The 22,020-nt window shown below is 37.4% G+C and overlaps 1 protein-coding gene and 1 pseudogene across 32 annotated transcripts in view; both read right to left on the reverse strand.

Moving 5' to 3' along the window:
- Positions 1–12,219: 12,219 nt before the first annotated feature.
- Positions 12,220–22,020, reverse strand: part of Plekha5 (pleckstrin homology domain containing A5) — a 236,999-nt gene continuing 227,198 nt past the window's right edge. For 27 of the 32 annotated variants that reach the window (XM_078015145.1, XM_078015140.1, XM_078015151.1 and 24 more), the window contains 5 exons: positions 20,673–20,813; positions 19,953–20,077; positions 17,853–17,998; positions 16,258–16,360; positions 12,220–13,114 (listed from right to left, as the gene is read on the reverse strand). In XM_078015145.1, coding sequence (XP_077871271.1) covers positions 16,266–16,360; positions 17,853–17,998; positions 19,953–20,077; positions 20,673–20,813 — 507 coding nt within the window. In that variant the 3' untranslated portion in view covers positions 12,220–13,114; positions 16,258–16,265. The remainder of the gene's footprint in view (positions 13,115–16,257; positions 16,361–17,852; positions 17,999–19,952; positions 20,078–20,672; positions 20,814–22,020) is intronic. The other 5 variants (XM_078015158.1, XM_078015149.1, XM_078015141.1 and 2 more) reach the window with 1 other exon arrangement.
- Positions 18,822–19,936, reverse strand: LOC101972109 (small ribosomal subunit protein uS8 pseudogene; annotated as a pseudogene).

Genomic DNA, 22,020 nt, shown 5'->3' on the forward strand with positions numbered 1-22,020 from the left:
ACATCCTCAGTTCTTTTGTATATTTTATTTAGAGACAGGGTCTTGCTAAATTGCTGAGTCTGGCTTTGAACTTGAGATCCTCCTGAGTTAGCCTCCAGAGTTGCTGGTATTATAGGTGTGCACCACTGCTCTATGCCGTATTATTTGTTTTTAATTTAATCTCCTCCTCCTCCTCTCCCCACACTCCCCCGCCCAGTGGTTCAAACTGAGAACTTTGTGTATGCTAGGCAAGTACTCTATTACTGAGCTACATCTCAAGCCCCAGAAAAGATAATAGTATATGATTTAACCTAGTAGCAAGCAGTTTTAATTAGGTAAGGGCCAAGAAATATAATTTATCTTTGCTTTAAGACTAATAGGGCCCTCATTAAAGAGTTTCAAATAGGCAAAGAGGGCACTGACATAACTTTAGAAAATAGATTGAGGCTGGGTACACACAATGGTGCACACATGTGTCATCTCAGCTACTCAGAAGGATTGCAAATTCAAGGACAGCCTGGGCACCTTAGTGTGACCCTTTTTCAAAATAAAATAAAAAAGGCTGAGAATTTAGGTTAGTGGGAGGAGAGAGAGAGAGAGAGAGAGAGAGAGAGAGAGAGAGAGAGAGAGGACATCAGAAGAAATGGAAAGGAATGGTGTGTCTATCAGATACAAGTATAAGCTAACTTTTTTGTTGTTATTTTGGTACTAGGGATTGAACCCAGAGGTGTTATCTACTAAGCCACATCCCAGCTCTTTTATTTTTTATTTTGAGACAGGGTTTTGCTAAGATGCTTAGGGTCTTACTGTTTTGCTGAGACTAACTTTGAATTTGTGATCCTCTTACCTCAGCCTCCTGAGTTACTGGGATTACATGCATACACCAACATGCCTGGCTACTATATATTAATTTTGTTGACTTCCTCACTTAAGTATAAATATTACTGAAACATAGCTAGTTTTCCCCAACTCTTTTTCAGTCCAAGCTGTCATCTTCTCTCAAGTAGAATGCAAAAATGATCACCTAATAGTCCTTCCACATTAATTATAATAATAATAATTAGTAGTAGTAGTATTTGCAGTACTGGGGATTGAATCCTGGGGCACTCTACCAAGTTACATCTCCAGCCCCAGAGATATGAAAAATTGAACTCTATATATGTAATAAGAATTGTCATGCATTCTGCTGTTATATAAATAAATAAGTACAAAAATTAAAAAATAAAATATTTTTCTTGGTCATAGAAAATACGTTTTTTTTTTAACAGAACCACTATATTTTTTGTTGTTGTTAATATCTTTATTTTGTTTATTTATATTTATGTGGTGCTGAGGATCGAACCCAGTGCCTCACATGGTTTCAGGCAGGCACTCTGCCACTGTGCCACAACCCCAACCTGCAATACCTTTATTTAATTAATTTATTTATATGTGGTGCTGAGGACCGAACCCAATGCCTCACACGTGCTAGGCAAGTGCTCTACCCCTGAGCTTTGGCTCCAGCCTCTCCAGCCCTTTTTTTGACATAGGATTTTACTGAGTTTAAGGCTGGCCTTAAACTTGTGATTCTCCTGCCTCAGCCTCCGTAGTAGCTGGAATTACAGGCATTCACTACCATGCCCAGCTCAATTATTATCTTTATTTCATTGTTTATTTTTATGTTTAATTTTTTGTGGTACTAGGGATTGAAGGGATTGAATCCAGGGGTGCTTTATCACTGAGTACAACCCCAACCTTTTTTTATCTGTGGACAGGTTTTGCTAAATTGCACAGCCTGGCTTCCAGTTTGCGACCTCCTGCCTCCATTCCCAAGTTGCTGAGATAACAGGCAACCACTACAACCAGAGAGGATTTTAAATGTAATTACCTTAAAATAACATTTAAGGTGATGGATATGCAAATGAACTTGATTTTTGATTACCCAAAGTGTATACATGAATCAAAGAATCACATTGTACCTTATAAATATATACAAATATTATGTCAATCAAAAAATAAGACTAATATTAAAAAAGGAATAAACTAATATGCAACAACGTGAATCAATTTAAAAAACATGCTGGGTAAGTAGACCAAACATAAAAAGTATACTATGTGAGTCTACTTACATGAAAGTAAATAATACAAAACGAGTTGATAGTATCAGAAAGCACATCAGTAGTTGCATAGGGCTAGGGCTCCCAAGCGTGGGGTGGGAATGTGATTGCCAAGGGCACAATGGAACTTCTTGGATTTTATCTATTTTTTTATACAATTTTTGTTTGTTTGTTTTTGAGTGCCAGGAATCAAACCCAGGGCCTCACACATGCTAGGCAAACACTCTGCCATTGATTGAGCCACCTCTCCAGTCCCATACTTGATTTCTGTTTTAATCAGCTTTTTCCCTATTGTGACTAAGGGACTCAACAAGAACAATTTTAGGGGAGGAAAAATTTTATTTGGGGGCTCACAGTTTCAGAGGTCTCAATCCACAGAGAGCAGGCTCCATTCCTTGGGGCTCAAGGTGAGGCAGAACATCATGTTGGAAGAGTGTAGTGGAGGGAAGCAGCTCACATGATGATCAGAAAGCAGAGAGGGAGATCTCCACTTGTCAGGCACGAATATATACGACTAAGTCAAACCCCGAATTCCCACCTCCTCTAGCCACACCCTATCAGGTGATCAATTCACTGACTGGGTTAAGACTCTCACAATCCAATCACTTCTTCTCTGAACCTTCTTGCATTGCCTCACATGTGAGCTTTTGGGGGACATCTCACATCCAAACCATAACCATTTTGAATCAATCCAGAAAATTTTTGGCTATGATTTAGAGTTCTCTTGGGGACAACATTCACCAAAGAACTCAAAAAGCTTAACATACACACACATACACACACACACACACACACACACACACACAAACAAAAACAAAAAACCCAAATAATCCAATCAACAGTGGGCAAAGGAACTAAACAGATACATCTCAAAAGAAGTATGAGTAGTTAGCCAGGTGCAGTGGTGCACACCTGTAATCCCAGTGGTTCAGGAGGCTGAGGCAGGAGGATTTTGAGTTCAAAGCCAGCCTGAGCAAAAGTGAGGCGCTAAGCAACTCAGTGAGACCTTGTCTCTAAATAAAAAACAAAGTAGGGCTGGGGATGTGGCTCAGTGGTTAAGTGCCCCTGAGTTCAATCCCCAGTACCCCGTGCCCCCCTCTCCCCCAAAGGAAATATGAATAGTCAACAAATATACGAAAAAATATTCAACATCACTAGCAATTAGAGAAATGCAAGTTAAAACTATATGGAGATTTCACCTCACTCCAGTCAGAATGGCAATTCTCAAGAATACATGTAGCTTTAAATGTTGGTGAGGACGTGGGGGGAAAAGGCACATTGCTGATGGTACTGCAAATTGGTACAACCACTCTGGAAGGCAGTATGGAGCTTCCTTAAAAAACTGGGAATGGAACTACCAACTGACTCAGTTACACAGCTCCTCGGTATATATCCAGAGGAGTTAAAATCGGCATACTATAGTGATGCAGCCACATCAATGTTTATAGCAACACAATTCACAATAGCTAAGCTGTAGAACCAAACTATATGCCCATCAACAGATGACTGGATAAATAAAATGTGGCTTACCTACACAGTGGACTATTACTCAGCCATAAAGAATGACATTTATGACATTTGCTGGTAAATGGATGGATCTGGAGACTATCATGCTAAGTGAAATAAGCCAATCCCAAGCAATCAAAGTCCAAAGTTCACTCTGATATGTGGATGCTAACCCACAAACAGGGGCGGGGGAGTAGAAGAATAAAAGTTCTGTGGATTAGACAAAGGGGGAGGATGGGAAGGGAGGGGAATAGGAATAGGTAAGACAGTGGAATGGATTTGACGTAACTTTCCTATGTACATATATGAATATGAATCTCAACACATGTACATCCACAAGACTTGGATCCTAATTAGCATTAGATATATTCCATGTTTGTATAAATTTATCAAAATAGATTCTGTCATGTATAACTAAAAAGAATAAAAAAAATTCACCATCAGATGGGAATGGTTGATATCTGTCTTGTAGATATCTGTATATATCTGTCATGAAAACACTGAACATATTTATAATGAGTGCATTTTGGTGATGGGAATGGGTACTGGGGATTGAACCTAGGGACCCTTTACCTCTGAGCTATTCCCTAGTCCTTTTTAAATTTTTATTTTGAGACAGTTGCTGAGGCTGGCCTCAAATTTGAAATTCTACTGCCTCGGTCTCCAGAGTTTCTGGGATTATAGGTGTGTGCCACCATGCCCAGCAAGTGTATTTGTCTTACAGAAATTATAGCCTAACAATAGTTTACTTAAAAATTAAAGAGTGAGCCAGTCATGGTGATGCATGCCTGTAATCTCAGTAGTTTGGGAGGCTGAGGCAGGAGGATCACATGTTCAAGGCTAGCCTCAGCAATTTAGTGAGGCCCTAAGCCACTCACCCAGCAAGACTCCATTTGAAAATAAAAAATAAAAAGGGCTGGAGAGGTGGCTTGGTGGTTAAGTGCCCCTGGGTTCAAGCCTGGCACCAAAAAAAAAAAAAAAAAAAATATTGAGTGAAAAACAAAAATTATTCAGCTTCCTGGGTATTTTCCTGACTTCATGAATAAAAATATTGGAATGGTAGGGTCAGGAATTTACATTAAATGGTTCTGTTGGTCAGCTAGGTGTAAAGAAATGCAGATTATTTAGGAAACATAGATAAGTATATTTATTTATTTATTTATTTATTTATTTTTTAAAAGACAGAGTGAGAAAGGGATAGAGAGAAAGAGAGAATTTTAATAATTATTTTTTAGTTCTTGGTGGACACAACATCTTTGTTTGTATGTGGTGCTGAGGATAGAACCGGGGCCACACGCATGCCAGGCGAGCTCGCTACTGCTTGAGCCACATCCCCAGCCCAGATAAGTATATTTAAAAAAATGTTTTTTTCACTACTAGGGAGTGAACTCAGGACTTAGGCATGTTATGGAAGTGCTCTATCACTGAGGACTATATCCCCAGCCCTCTTTTTGTTGTGAGACAGGATTTTACCAGGTTGTCAAGGCTGATTTTGAACTTGTGATTCTCCTGCCTCAGTCTCCATAGGTGTGTTCACCAAGCTCAGCTAGTCAGGGATGTTTTAAAATTATATATATATATATATATATATATATATATATATATATATATATATATATATGTATATAAACACACACACACACACACTTTTTTGTATCAGGGGTTGAACCCAAAGGCACTTAACCACTGCTATATCCCCAGCCCTTTTTATGTTGAGACAGGATCTTCCTAAGTTGATTAGAGCCTCACTAAATTAATAAGGCTGCCCTTCTGTCTCAGCTTCCTGAGTTGCTAGGATAACAGGTCTGCACCACTGTGTTGGCTTAAAATTTGATTTTAAACAGTATATTCCTTGGGTTTCATGAGATATTTTATGATGCCTTTTGGTGAATTCTATCCTTGAGGCCAGGAATTTCATTTTTCTCTTGGACTCAATCTGATCCATCTTCTGGGCTTTGCTTCCTCTGCCCCAATCCACATGCTTAGATCCTTATTATTGGTTCCAGACTTCTATTTTCTTTATATCCTTTTACTTTTGTATATCTTTAACTTATATAAAAGGACATTAAGGGATCATAGCTTATATATTCTGTTCACAAAGTCTATGTGTTGATTCTGTTTTCTTTCAACTGCAGAAATCTTGTGAGAACTGATTACTGTCACTTTGAAAGCAATCACAGCTTTCCTGTGAGTTTTCCAGAATATTTTGGGCCATCTAGTAATAAGTAATCTGCTCAGACCAAGACATGTCATTTTTTTTAGGGCTAGTTTTTTTTTTTTTTTTTTAAGTACTGGGGATTGAACTCAGGGGCACTTGATCACTAAGCCACATCCCCAGCCCTTTTTTTGTATTTTATTTAGAGACAGGCCCTCACTAAATTGCTTAGGGCCTTCTAATCTGCTGAGGCGTGCTTTGAACTCCTGGTCCTCTTGCCTTATCTTCCTGAGCTGCTGGGATTACAGGTGTTCGCCACTGCGCCTGGCTGTTATAATGTTTTAAATGACTTATGAGCCATTTCATCAAGTGAACAAATCACTTGAAACTCAAATGAGATCCTATGTTTTGTTATTGTTCTTGAAATTTCCTTGGAGAGGATGCATTTACAACAATCAGATTCTACCAGACCATTTCACAAATAACTCTTCTTTTTCTTTTTGGTGCTAGGGATAAAATCTAGGGCTTGAGGCATGCTAAGCACACACACTGTACCACTGAGCTACACTGCTAGCCTAGGAAAAACTCCCCCCACCGCCTTTTTTGGGGGGGGGTGCTGGGGATTGAATTTAGGGCCTTACACATACTAGGCAAATGTTCTAGCACTGAGTTACACCACCAGTCCTATTTTAGGGGGTGCTGGGGATTGAACTGGCCTACATACATGCTAGGTAAGCACTCAACCACTAAGCTACTTCCCTGGCCCCTCCAGCCCTTTTATTTTGAGGTTTTGGGTGGGGGGTCTCACTAAATTGCTCAGACTAGGCTTGAACTTGTGACCCTCCTGCTTCAACCTTCCTAATAGCTGGGATTACACGTGTGCATCACCATAGCTACCTCATAAATTTTATTTTATTTTTTTTTGCTGGGGGTGGAGTTACTGGGTTTTGAACCCAAAGGCACTTAACTACTGAGTCACAATGCGCTGCTGCCAAAATAATTATTTAGCATTCAGATCCATGACTTTTCTTTTGGGTATGCTGATTAGTGTTTCCTTCAGAACCAAGTTCTTTATGATTTTGAGTTGAATTTATTCCTGAAGGAAATCTCACCTGGTTTCACAAACTGAGCTTTAGTCAGGCAATGGGCATGTGCTGATTTGTGCTCTTAGATATACCTGTGAGCCGGGCATGGTGGTCCATCCCTGTAATCCCAGTGACACAGAAGACTGAGGCAGGAGGATCAGTGAGTTCCAAGTCAGCTTCAGCAATTTAGCAAGACTCTGTCTCAAAGTAAAAAATAAAAAGGGTTGGGGATGTGGCTTAGTGGTTAAGTGCCCCTGACTACAAAGGAAAAAAAAAAATACAAGTGAATTTTAACAGATTGCAAATAGATATATTTTCCAAAATGGTAATTTATGAGTTTTTCTTCATAGTCAGCTTTGAATCAACAGAGAAGGTTTAAGGCAAACTTAGAGGTCACTTGGGGGCAGAAGGCCACATGAGGCTGATTTTTAACTGAAGTTTCTCTCAGGTCCAATGGGAAATTAAAAATGAAAAATTCTTTCTCTTCTTTATTCTATTCCCCCCCCCCCCCAGTCCTTGAGAGAGGGTCTAAACTGCAGAGGCTGATCTCAAACTTCCTGCCTCAGTCTTCCACATTTCTGGGATTATAAGAGCGTACCACTGTACCCAGCTATGCTCCTGTTTTCCCTATTTTCTCTCTTCACTCAATACAACACAGGGCTTCTTGTCACCAAAATAACCAACCTATTAAGCAAATCTCCAGCAGATTCTACAGTGTCCTCTAATTCAATTCACTTCTGACTCCATCTACCTGGAGATAGCACCTGCCCCCGCTTTAGTTGCTAATTGCAAATTTTGGTCATTTGTACTTCTGACTAACTGCTAAAACCAGGTCCCACCACTCCTTCCTTGGGTTTGATGAATAGAAACTCAGGGAAACATGTCTGCTGGTTTATTGTAAAGGTATCATAAAACACACAGATGAAGAGTCAGATGAGGATGTGCATAGGGAGAGGTATATGGGAAGGGGCAGCGCTTCCATCCCTCTCTAGGCAGGTCACATGTAGGAACCTCCACAAGCTCAGGTATCTGGGAATTCACCCAAATCCTGTTTTTATTTTTAATTTTTTTTTTCAATACTGGAAATTGAACTAAGGGCCTTGCATATGCTGGGCAAGCACTAAACCACACCACCAGCCCTTTCTAAAATTTAATTTTATTTTGAGACAGGAGTTTAGTTGTCTAGGCTGGCCTTGAACATGGGGATTGTCCTGCCTCAGCTTCCTGAGTAGCTGGGCCTCCAGGTCTGTGCTACCATGACTGGCTTTTAGTCTGAACATGCTAAGGATTTTAGCAGCTTTATATCAGGAAACAGGAAAAGACTAAAAATATATTTCATTTAATGACAGAGGCATAAATGCAAACAGTTGATAATGCCTTGAGATGAAGTTGTCTTTGCTGATAGCAGAGCAGAAAGGGGTATAGTTCTTCATAACATCCCTGAGTCTCCAGAGAGCTCTAGACTCCTCACTGGTAGACTTCTTCTTTTCTTTTTGATGAGGGAAATTAAACCTAGGGCCATAAGTGTGGTAGGCAAACACTCTCTACCTCTAAGTTATAACTCCAGTACTTTTTAAAATCTTTTTTTTTAATATTTTTTTTTAGTTGTAGTTGGAGAAAATACCTTTATTTTATTTATTTTTATGTGGTGCTGAGGATCAAACCCAGGACCCAGGACGTGCTAGGTGAGCGCTCTACTGCTGAGCCACAATCCCAGCCCGCTTTTTAAAATCTTTTTTTTTTTTTTTTTGCATATGGGTATTGAAGTCAAAGGTCCTTAACCACTGAGCAACATCCCCAACCCTATTTTGTATTTTATTTAGAGACAGGGTCTCACTGAGTTGCTCAGTGCCTTGCTTTTGCTGAGGCTCACTTTGAACTCGTGATCCTCCTGCCTCAGCCTTCCTAAACACTGGAATTATAGGCGTGTGCCATTGCACCTAGAATCTTATTTAGAGACGGGGTGGTGCTAAATTGCTCAGGCAGTTCTTGAACTTGTGATCCTCTTGTCTCACTCTCCTGTACAATTGGGATTAGAGGCATTTGTCATGTGTAGCTCCTCATTGTTAGACTTCTTATAGCATAAGAAAAATGATAAATAAATATCCTTATAGCATAAGATAAAAGATAAATCCTATATTTCAACTATTAAAAAAAATAACTAGGCTGGGTGCGGTGGTGTATGCCTGTAATCCCAGTGGCTTGGGTGGCTGAGGCAGGAGGATTGTGAGTTCGAAGAAAGCCTCAGCAACAGCGAAGCACTGAGCAACTCAGTGAGACCCTGTCTCTAAATAAAATACAAAATTGGGCTGGGGATGTGGCTCAGTGGTCAAGTGCCAGAGTTCAATCCCTGGTACTTGCCCCCCCCCCACCAAAAAAACCCACAACTAAACACAACCAAACTACAAAAACGTGTCTGGATACTCATTTGATTATTCCTTTGAGATAAATTCCTCCAAGTAGAATTGCTAGGTCAATGAGTATGCATTTTTAAGGCTTTTGAAAGGTTTTATTTATTTATATTCATACCAATCCCATGTAAATATATCTCTTTTCCTACACCCTGCTTACTCTGGGCATTATTACTCTCCTTAATATTTTCTAATCCCGAGAGCAAAATAGGATATCTCATTTCAATTTGCATATCTTTGATAACCACAGATAATGAGCATCTATTCAGATGTTTATTAAATGTTTATATTACTTCTTCTGTAAATTTCAAGTTAGGGGGTTTTATTAGAAGCAGTTATTTCAAGTAAAGGATCTTACTACAACCAATTGATTCCCTTATCTGCTGTGGACAGTTTTGGGGGATATGACTAGAAGCCAACTGGTTTGAAATGTAATTGCATTATGTCCCTGTCATTTTCCAGTAGGACACTACAGGCCTATCTCGGGCCCACTTTTTGTCCTGTTCCCAGTTGCTCAAAAACACTTGGAAAAGTTCAAGGTGAGGTATGTAACTCTTTTTAAAAAGAAAAGCTGTGGATCCTTCAGCATCTGCCACTTAATGCATATACTGGACAAGTTTTTAGACAAATAGTTGCTACTTTAAACACAAACAGAGGAATCATTCTTTCATGTTTGGTAGAACTAGATAGTTTAATAGGCAGAGAACACTGATTTCTTACAAGCCAATACATATAAATCACACATTTCAAATAATATGGTAGTTTGGAGATGTAGGATTTTTTTTCATGGGTACTACTCCAGAGTGACCTGTAATAACAGGTCCCCATTTTTTTGGGTACTGGAGGTTAAACTGAGGGGTAGTTTAACCTCCACTGAACTACATATGCCACTCTTTTTATTTTTATTTTGAAAATGGGACTTAGTAAATTGACCAAGTTAGCCTTGAACTTGAAATCCTCCTGCCTCAGCTTCCTGAGTAGCTAGGATTACTGGTGTGCATTCAGCATAATGGATCTATTTTTAGCAGATGATTTTGTGATCAGTGAGGGCTAATAAAAATTTTTTCTTTGTAACAGTGCTGGGGATTAATGTAGGGCTTTCTCTCTGGCATACTAGGCAAGCACAGTTAATAGCAAGTTATAGGCGCAACCCAAGAACATTTTGTTTTCTTTCTTTTTTTGCATATGAGGATTGAACTCAGGGGCACTTGACCACTGAGCCACATCCCCAGCCCTATTTTGTATTTTATTTAGAGACAGGGTCTCACTGAGTTGCTTAGTGCTTTGCTTTTGCTCAGTCTGGCCTGAACTCATGATCCTCATGCCTCAGCCTCCTGAGCTGCTTGGATTACAGGTATACATTACCACACTAGCCTATTGTTGGTACTTTCATCTGTCTTTCTGAAATGTTGCAAAGAGCCACGGTAACAACTTGGAAGGCTGAGCAGAAGGATCGCAAGCTTGAGGCCAGACTTGGTAATTTAGTGAGACCCTATCTCAAAATATAAAAAAAGGGCTTGGAATGTAGCTCAGTGGTAAAGTGCCCTTGGGTTCAATCCCTCGTACCAGGAATGGGATGGAGAGAAACAAAAGAGTAACAACTATTTCATACTGTTTTTTCCAAATTCTCTAGTATGCCAGGGATCCTAATAAGGAATATGTATATATATATTTCCTTCTTGAAATAATTACAGAATGTTTGGAGATGAATGGTAGTGTGCTTGACTAGCACTCATGAAGCCCTGGGTTTAATCCCTAGTACTACAAAATACACAAAAAGTTGTGTTTAATAAAACAAAAGACAATACACAGACACATCCTCAAAGATAAAACAAAGCCCCCACAAAAACCCCAAAGAATATCAGAAAATCTCAACAAACTGACAGAAGACCTGTTAAAAATAATTATATTATGATAAAGGGGAAATAATACCTCCCCCCCCCAAAAAAGGGCACCAAGATTAAGGGAAAATAATAATATGAGAAGACTTCTTTATATATATATATATATATATATATATATATATATATATATATATATATATATATATAAAAATATCTTTTAATAATAAGAAAAGTAAACATTCTCCTTTCCTTCTGTTTCCATTTATCTCCTGCAATCTAGACTATTTGCATTTCATCTTGAATGTTTCCTTTAGGAGCAGATAATTTTTTATACATCTGCATTTTGTATCAAATCTAAATCCTCTTTAGTATAACATGAAGTGGGGGTGGAGAGTGGAGACTGGCCAGTGCCAATTTGTTTTGAGCCACTCCATACAGGAATCCAGAAGCATCAAATTTCCTCGTACTCTGGGAACAATATAAGGCAAACATAAAAGGTTACAAAGGAAAGAAAATGTAATTGATTCTGAAGAGCGTGAATATCTGCAAAGAATGCATTGTAAGAGAAAAGATTTCTGAGTCTCACTTATGATGAAACGGTTTCTAATTACCCGTGTCAGAGAAATAGCCCTTTCTACTCTACAGACCCTTCTCAAAGTCCAGTCCCTAAGCAGAGAAGGCCTAGAGATAGATGCTTGAAATCACTTTTTAAAACTTGGAAACAAATGGAAATATTGTAGAAGAATTCATAAATATGAATTTGCCCATTGGTGATGAGCTGAAAGATTTAGGAGGAAAAGTAAGAAAAATTATGTTGCCCCAAATCCTGTCAATAATTGTAATATGGTTATGGCCAGCAAGCCAATTTATCACTTTGGGCATCAAGTTCCCTCAATTTTGACATGGGAAGGCTGGACAGACAAGGTCCTTTTATGATACTGTCTAGGATAATAAGATTAAAAGACTACTTTTTCTTTGAGAAGTCTCTTAAATCTCAAGACTCCCCCCCCACCATCTCTTTCTGGTGCTGTGGATTGAACCCAGGGCCTTGTGCATGATAGGCAAAGTGCTTTACTCTGAGCCACATCCCCAACTCTCAAGACTTTTATTTTAGTGGAAAAAAAAAATTCTAACACAAGTAGCTTAAGAACATCAACATTTATTTAACATGATAAAAAAGAAATGAGATATGAACATTTGCATTTAAACAATAGGAATTAGCCTTTAATACATTACAAGTGCTCATTGCATAATATATACACAATGAACATAATTACATTTGTACACAAACTAAGTACTGGATTTGGAAACCTGCTTATTGCTATACACATCTATTCCAATGAAGTATAAGTCCAGTACTTCAAAATACCTACACTTTTAATTATTTTTTTTTTTTTAAGAAAAGGTAAGCGATAACATTTGTGTTTAAGCTGACAAGAGTGTGGCAGTAACTGCTGACATTGCAATCTGACTGAGAAAGAATTATAGCAGAAAACAGGACATACTTCACTTAGCAATAATAAAATGGCATATTTTAAATATATATATATATATAAAATTTTTACAAATCAAGTGTGAAACAAAGCATTGCAGTATCCAAAATCAGAAAGAAAGGGAAAAAAAAAGGAAAAAGAAAGAAAAGCAAGTCTCACTTGAAATAATAAGTAACTTTATGTACTGAAAAGCAAAAAGAAATATAAATTCACTTAGACTTAAGAAACATCAAAATCTGAAAATCAGCAACTAAGTAAGCTCTTTCTATAGACTGCACATTAAAAAGCACCTTTACTTATGTGCTCTGAAATCATAGCAGCAAGCTGGTGTCAGAATGATAACCTTGAGATTATGGAGTGTACATATGGGCCATTAAAGCTGTTTTGGAATAAACATTTTCCAGAAGTGGTAAAATGATGCTCTGTGGTTGAAAGCATCAAAAACTATGAATTTCATAGATTTAAAATATACTGTACAATATCTTCTTACATTGCCAAAGGTCCACGTCTTTAGCTGTGACTGGTTTCAACAGAAGTCAGTATAGCTGAAAAATAAGAAAGGGGAAATTACTTTGACACCTGCAAAGCTGATGAATGACCATGTCCCAAAGTACCTCACAAGGATATAATAGAACTGACAAGCATGGCCATGAAAATTCTAAAACATAATACAGCTAAAGGCCATTTTTCTTTATTTCCATAAGCCTAATTCACACAGTGAAAAAACATAATGCAATTAAAGCAATTCAAAATAAAAAATGTATCCACATTTGTTGCTGAATCCAAAGATCGACAAAATAAACAAAGGTTTGCATAACTTTCATAAAACATGTGATAGTATATTGAGCCATCTATATAGCAATATCATTTGTAAAGCTTTCTGAGTCTTGCCAAAATGACTAGTTCAGAAAGATGACTCATGTACAATGGGAGAACATAAAGTACTATATGAGTTTTTGTGCCACTAGTTGTTTGTGGTAGCTGCATGACAAAGACACCAGAAGGTATCTGGCAACAGTTGTGCCTCATTCTAGTATGTAATGCCACAGGCTCTTGGGATAAAAATTAAACAAAATAAAATGCAGTAACAACTCCAGGAACTTGGAAATGTACTGGAGTTTTAACTTTGAACATTCTTTATTATCAAAAAGGTCTGTATAAAATGAAATGTAACCTGTTTATAAAATCAAAATATAATATGAATGGCTCTTAATGCACATTTCTTTACTAAGATACATAGATACCACCTACTAACTCTTTATGTTGAAGAAATTAAGTGAACATCATGTTAATTTTTCCTTTGTCGGATTTTATTCTGCCACCAGTTGCTTTAATTCTAAGTTAAAAATTCGTAAACAATAAGAAAACAAATAATCCAATCAACAAATGGGCCAAGGATCTGAGCAGACACTTCTCAAAGAAGGATATATAATCAATCAACAAATACATAAAAAAATGCTCACCATCTGTAGCAATCAGAGAAATGCAAATTAAAACCACTCTAAGATACCATCTCACTCCAGTAAGAAAGGCAGACATTATGAAGTCAAACAACAACAAATGCTGGTGAGGATGTGGGGAAAAGGATACACTTGTACACTGCTGGTGGGACTGCAAATTGGTGCGGCCAATTTGGAAAGCAGTATGGAGATTCCTTGGAAAGCTGGGAATGGAACCACCGTTCGACCCAGCTGTTCCCCTTCTCAGACTATTCCCAAAACACCTAAAAAGAGCATACTAAAGGGATACAGCTACATCAATGTTCATAGCAGCACAATTCACAATAGCTAGACTGTGGAACCAACCTAGATGCCCTTCAATAGATGAATGGATTAAAAAAATGTGGCATATATACACAATGGAATATTACTCAGCACTATAAAAAATAACAAAATCATGGCATTTGCAGGGAAATGGATGGCATTAGAGCAGATTATGCTAAGTGAAGTTAGCCAATCCCTAAAAAACAAATGCTGAATGTCTTCTTTGATATAAGGAGGTAGACTCAAAACAGAGCAGGGAGGAAGAGCATAAGAAGAAGATTACCATTAAGCAGGGATGAGAGGTGGGAGGGAATGGGAGAGAGACAGGGAATTGTACGGAAGATGGAAGGAGACCCTCATTGTTATATAAAATTACATATAAGAGGATGTGAGGGGAAAGGGGGAGAAAAGAGAGACAAATGAATTACAGTAGATGGGGTAGAGAGAAATGATGGGAGGGGAGGGGGGATAGGAAGGGGATAGGAAAGGTAGAATACAACAGACACTAGTATGGCAGTATGTATAAACGTGGCTGTATAACCAATGTGATCCTGCAATCCGTACACGTGGGAAAAATAAGAATTCATACCCCATTTGAATCAAATGTATGATATATGATATGTTAAGATCATTGTAATGTTTTGAGCAACCAATAAAAAAAAATTGTGAGGGAATGAGGCAAGACCTAGGCCATCTGTAATTTCAGCAAGCACTTGAAACCTGCACAGCCAGACAACAAACAAAAAGCTCTTCTAAGCTCTAGGTAAACACAATCGCAAATAAAAATTTTAAACATGATAAGACAACATAAATTTTTCTGGTTGAAAAAAAGGACAGGGCTGTGGCTCAGTGGTAGAGCGCTTGCCTAGCATGCGTGAGGCACTGGGTTCAATCCCCCGCACCACATAAAAATAAAGCAAAGGTATTGTGTCCATCTACAACTAAACAAATATTTAAAGAAAAGAAGAAAAAAAGGGAGAAAGATTAAAGCTGCTTTAATTAAAATCATAAATGGAAGTAGATTCCAGAAAATAAGCACTGGATTGACCTAGGCAAGTAAGTAAATATAATAATTTATTTTGAGAATCTAAAATTCAAAGATGTTGGTAATAATGCTCAGAATGTCTGTTTTTGCTGCTTATAACTGGTTAACAGAAATTGGTGGTAATTTTAAAGCACCAAAAATTATTAGACATGGTATATACTGTGAGAAAAAAGATAAGGCTAAGATGCTCACTCTGTATCTCACAGTTTTACCGAAGAAAAAAATGTCTATTTGTATAATTTTGTATAATTATACATATAATATAGTAACTGTCTATAAAGATAAAAAAAAATTAGGAACATTGTTTAAGAAAGGTTTCCTCCTTCTCCCTATCCCCATCTGTGGCTTTTTCAGTTGCAACCTTGATTTAAATTAATTCATTATTTAGAAATAATTTCTAATAGATCTCAACTAGATTTAATAGCTCTTAAAATTCTATCAAGTTGGCTGAATCATAAACATTAACAAATTCCAATTAGGTAGATATGCTGCATTAATTAAAACACATTACACGATCGACATGTAATTCCTTAACAGCATTCTCAGATGTGACTATGCAAAGGAATGTTCCGTAGGAGCACAGCTGCATGATACTGTGAAGCTTGTTTTGGCACAGACCATTCCCTCCAAATTTTGCTGCTTTTATGGATGATAAAATAAGAGAGAAAATGCTGTCACAAAGCAAATCATTAGAAGGGGGCAATGTTCAAAATCTGAGTTACTGGCCATGGTTTAAAATCATGGCATCTTTTTCTGCTAATTATCCCTAATGTAGAGTCCAGAATTAATCCCAAATATTTTTTACTAAACAACAGATGAATAAAATTAAAGTAAAACACTCTTTAACAGTAAACCACTAATATGAAGGGAAATGACATACTTCTGAGACTACACACACATGAAATGTGATCCTTCTGTGAGCTGCGGCTGAGTGGATGGAACTGGCGATGCTGAGGACTCAGGAGACGGGGACAGACTTTTCACTAAAACACACCAAGAAAACATATGAGAAAAATAAGTATCTTTAAAACACATTTGGAGAAGTAAATCTTGATGCTGTGATCCTACAACTATCAGAACATTTACTGGGGAGGAAGTAATAACTGTTTGTAGGTTCTGTTATGATTTTCTAATAAGGCAACTGGAATATTCAGTATAAAATGTCTCCTGCAGCCTAGTTTAAAATTCATTCTTTTTCTTGTGAGGTTAGATTTCAGGTGTCTGTCCATGGGTTCTGTTGAGTCTTTTCTAGTTCATGTAGCTAGATACTACAGAGACTTAAAAAGTTATAGGTTTAATTTTCTGAATCAGGCCTGCTACCCAATAACCAAGTGGTCAGTAACAATTACAAAAGTACAACTCTTGTGCATGTTGTCTTTTAAGTAGTAAAGGTAAAGGAGACAGTAGTTAATATTTGTTACAAGGGAACAGGACTGATGACATACATATGCATGTTCTATGTATATAAAAGAAAAAAATGCTCTGCCCAGAATTTTATACTTTTCCTAGGAAGAATAGTCCTGAATTACATTATTCTTATCTTTCCACAAAAGGGTAGGAGTTACGGAGAGGAGGATTATAAAGAATGATTTTCTTTGTTATGAAGTAAAGATAGAAAGTTAAAAATATTCACCAGTGCTATGATCCTACCCTATACTCTCACCCTCTAGAAACCATAATGAAGGAAAAGAAAGAAAAAAATATTTATGAAGAGTCTAAAAAATATAATGGCAGCATCAAGATGTGGCTTACTGGTAAACAGCTCAGTGCTTGCCTATCATGCTCAAGGCACTTAGGTTTAAACCCCACCACTGCACCCCCTCTCCACTAAGAGAGAGAGGGTGAGGGAGGGAGGGAGGGAGGGAATGGGAGCACATAGTATAGAAAAAATAATTTATTTTGTAATATGATATGAATGATGATTTTCTACTATCAGAAAAAAATCCAGATGTGGATTATGGTTGAGGCTAGAGTAAACACATCCATTCTACTGCTTTAAATGTATAATTGTCCACATTCCCCAAAGTGTCAAGTTTGTGAACTCTCAGAGACTAGTCCTCAGAATAGGTAAATTTTAAGTACTGAAGGATCTTCTCATTAGAAAAAGCTTACCATATATTATGATTAAAAACTAAAACTAAATCAATGAGCCAATTCTTAAGCCAGAGCAGACTCAGTGGCAGGGGTTACCTTTCTTCCTTTGTCCAAATACACCCTTCACGAATATGCAAGTGGGAAGGAAAAGGTTCATTAATCTGCAGTCACTATTCTTGAGTGGCTTCCTTGTTACAATATCCATATGGAAAAATAAATTTAGAAGTTCAGCAAAACAAGTTTAGAAGTTCATACCACTTTGAATCGGACCTGTCATACAATATCCAAGTGGCCAGTGACAATTAGAAAAAATTAGAACTCCTATGCACTTTGCTTTCTAAGTGATATAGGTAAGAAAATCATAAAACATGTAGTATCTACCTGCCATTGTTTCATTTTCTCTAGAAAGCTCCGGAGTTGGTTCATATGAAATAACAGTGTCTTCCTGCTCATGAATATTGTTCTTTGTATCTTCTTCAGTACGGGCTTCTGGCTTATGATTTGTGATGTGTGTCTCATCTTGAGAGCTAATGAAAACAGATTGTTATTTTATAATTTACTTAGATACAATTAATTTTTTCTTCCAGTTTCTTATTGAGAAATTCTAACTACTCAGACATGATGCCACCACTTAGATATATTTAACAAATGTTAACATTTGTAACTGATCTCATTTCTTTTTTTTCTCTTTCTAGGAAACTCCAAACATAAAAAGATTAGAACAAATAATAATATGAAATCTGCTACTTCAAGTTTAATAATTACCTATACTTTGTCAATCTTGTTTCATTTAAATCCCCCAATCTCCAAACTTGTTTTTTCCCTCTGGGGATTGAATCTAGAGGGATTTACCACTGGGCCACATCCCCAGCCCTTTTTTATTTTGAGACAGGGTCTTGCTATGTTGTGAGACTGGTCTCGAACTTGCAATTCTCCTGTTTTAGCATGCATCACTATGCCTGACTTGGCACAGATACTTTTCTTAGCAGACATGGCCAAACACTTTCCAAATTCAATCTTGCTAGGCATTGAAGAAATAAAGGTATAGCTACTGCCAGGTGCAGTGGCATACACCTGTAACCCCAGTGACACTGGAGGCTAATGCAGAGGACTGCAAGTTCAAGGCCAACCTTAGCAACTTAGCAAGACCCTCTCTCCAAAAATATAAAGGGGCAAGTTAAGGAATGTTGCCAAAAAATTAAAGAAAATCACCATTGTCTTTGGGACTCTCAGATAACCTAGTCTTCTGATTAGTGTCTATCATTTCACAGGCAGTGTTGAGGTACTTACTTTGCTATAGCTTAAGCTGTCATTTGACATTATTTTATTATTATTATTTTAGAAGGAGAGTCCACTGAGGCATTTTATTATATGTATGTTTTACATCCCTAGAAAAAGAATCCCAGGATTTTTCCTCCTGTGTGTTTTTGTCTTGCTTCTTCGTGGTCCATGATGCCAGCAGAGGTGGTCAATACAATGAAACCAAACTGACGGGATGGGAGCAGATTATTCTGCCATTTTTTTAGGTCTTTGAGCTGCAAATCAAATCTGGGGCTTATCACTCCACACTTGTTTAACCTGCCTGTGAGGTTGACAACAATTTTCCCAGCTCTGTGATCATCAACGATTTCAAATTCGCCAATGCTTCATCATCACAGTTAGAACCAGACAATGACTTTGGAGCACGGCCTAATAAGGACCTGGCATTTGCCTCTCTTTTTGGCATTGTTGATGCTCTTGAGAGCATCAGCCAGGACGTTCATGTGCACTATTATGGTGGCACGAAAAGATGGCGGAAAGAGTATTATTATTATTATTGTTACTAATTTTGCAGTGCTGGGGATCAAACCCAGGGTTTCACACATGCTAGGCAAGTGGCTCTATCACTGAGTCACAAACCCAGTGCTGGCATCCTTATCTTATTTTTATTTTTTTTAACATTTATTTATTTATTTTTATGTGGGGCTGAGGATCGAACCCAGGGCCTTGCAAATGCGGGGCGAGCGCTCTACTGCTGAGCCATAACCCCAGCCCCAACATCCTTATTTTTTGTGGTAATGGGGATTGAACCCAGGGGTGTGCTACCACTGACCTATATCTCTAGCCCTTTGAATTTTTTATTTTGAGACCAGTTCTTCCTAAGTTGCCCAGGCTGGCACGAAACTTGTGACCCTTCTCCCTTAGCCTCCCTTATGGGCCTGTGCCACCAAGCCTGACTGGCATTATTTTTTAAAGGTATTGTTTAGTGACTATTTCCCTGCATGCTAAGCATAGTGTTGAGCGCTATAAATGTATTTTCCTATTGATGTTTTACCAGTGAAGGGCCTGCAGCTTGAGAAGATTATGTAAGTTGCTCAAAATCCTATAGCTCCTAAGCAGCTAAGGTGGGACTAGAATTCAATATTTTCAACTCTTTAGTGTACCATTTGTAAGCAGGTATACAGTTTTATAAATAATTTCTTTGTTTTTCTAAATTATTACCTGTATGTAATATCCTCAGATATTTTTTCTTTGTTCCTCTCTTTATCCATTGCTTCCTCAGAATTTATTCCATTTGGCTCAGGTGTGAAAAGCATTTCATAAAAAACATTTTCAGTTCTTTTAAACTACAGAATAAGAAGAAAATTTTTCTTTTCAAAGCATTCTTACATTTGACTTTAAAAAATTTAAAATGATTCCAAAATTCTTATTAAAAAAATTATCCCCCCAAATTATACCCTATATTGAATATTTACTGACAACAAATTGAAATTTAACTCTATTAAAAAATTAACATACTACACACTGCTAAGACTGAGCTGCTGGGATACAATATTCTTTGATTGGATTAATAGCAATTTATTCTAGTATTATGGATTCTTCTTTTTGGTGCTACTGGGATTAAACCCAGGGTGTCATACCACTAAGCTGTATCTCCAGCTGTTTTCATTTTTATTTTAAGACAGGGTCTACCTAAATTTTCCAGGCTGGCCTCAAACTTTTGATCCTCCTACTTCAGTCTCAGGACTAGCTGGGATTACAGATGCATGAACCCATGCCCAGTTAATTTATATTTAAAATGTTCAATATATTTTTATGTGGCTATATATCAATTAAAGAAAACCTACAATTTCATTTAGATATATGGCTTCTACAACTAAAAGGAACACTTTATTTAATTATACCACTTGATCTAATCTTAAATCCTAAAATCATCTCTACCTCTTTGCTGATATCCGTATTTTGAGGATCATCTTCTTTCAGTTGAACACTTTCTGTTGCAGGAGTTTCATGGTTGGTCTTTATAACATTTTCTCTATGAACAGCATCCAATTCCTTAACGTTATCATCCTTCCTTCGAATCTGCCCAAAAGATATAGTACTGTTAAATTCATACTGTGCTTGCATGCATTTTATTGTGTGTTAGTTTTCAAACAGACTAACCAGAACAACAGAAATAAAAACAAAGCTGGACTCTATTCACAAGGAAGTTTTCTATGAAAATCAACAAAGGAAACATTCATTTTTTTCTCCACTTCTATTTTCTTTTTCATCCCTAGCACTGGGGATTGAACCCAGGGGTGCTTTAGTCAGTTACATCTGTAGCCTTTAAAAATTTTTTAAATTTGAGGTAGGGTCTAATTAAGTTGCCCAGGCTGGCCTGGTAATGTAGTCCTCCTACCTCAGCTTCTGGAGTAGCTGGGATAACAGGCATAACCACACCCAGCCTATCTCTTAAACCACCTACTTTGTAATTTGTAAAATGTGTTATTATTCAACTGTCAGTTTGTTTTCCATTAGCAAGGCCTGTTTTTGATTACATAGAAAGTGGATGTCTATTAGGTCAGGGAAGCACTTTCCGTTGATGTATCTAGTTTATGCCACTGTATAGAAACTCTACCCATAGGTGACCACTGTCTACTAATAGAGATAGGCCAGATAGAAGCTACTTAAAAGACCACTAGACTGCCATTTCCATTCATATTTATGAAGAGGGGAAATTTGAAACAAAGAAAATGGAATGGTAACATTTTATAAGGCTAAAACTGACATGTGAAAAATAGCTGACTTAGATTGTCTATTTAGAAGTAGACAATAGTTTATTTATTTATTTATTTTTTGCTGTAGTTTATTTATTTATTTATTTTTTGGGTACTGGGAATTGAACCCAGGGGCACTTTACCACTGAGCTACATCCCCAGTCCCTTTTTTGAGACAGGATCTTGCCAGCTGCCCAAGTTGGCTTGACTTTGAACTTGCAATCCTGCTGCCTCAGCCTTCCAAGTCACTGGAATTACAGATGTGTACCACTGTACCCAGCTTCCTGCTACAGTTTAGTTCATAATAAATTAGGACACAGAGAAATATGTGTAGTATATGGTTAAGGTTATATCAGTAGATTACAATTAAAAAGATAAAATCCAAACAGATACCTGGGTATCCAAGGAATATTTTGGCTCTGGTCTCTTTTAGCCCAGTGTTATTTTCATTTTAGTAAGTTGTCCCATCTTACTACTATAAGAATTATAAAATACAAAATAACTATTTAAGCTGGGTGCAGTGGTATGCA

The sequence above is a fragment of the Ictidomys tridecemlineatus genome, chromosome 6 (assembly GCF_052094955.1).
Source record: "Ictidomys tridecemlineatus isolate mIctTri1 chromosome 6, mIctTri1.hap1, whole genome shotgun sequence".
Lineage (NCBI taxonomy): Eukaryota > Metazoa > Chordata > Mammalia > Rodentia > Sciuridae > Ictidomys > Ictidomys tridecemlineatus.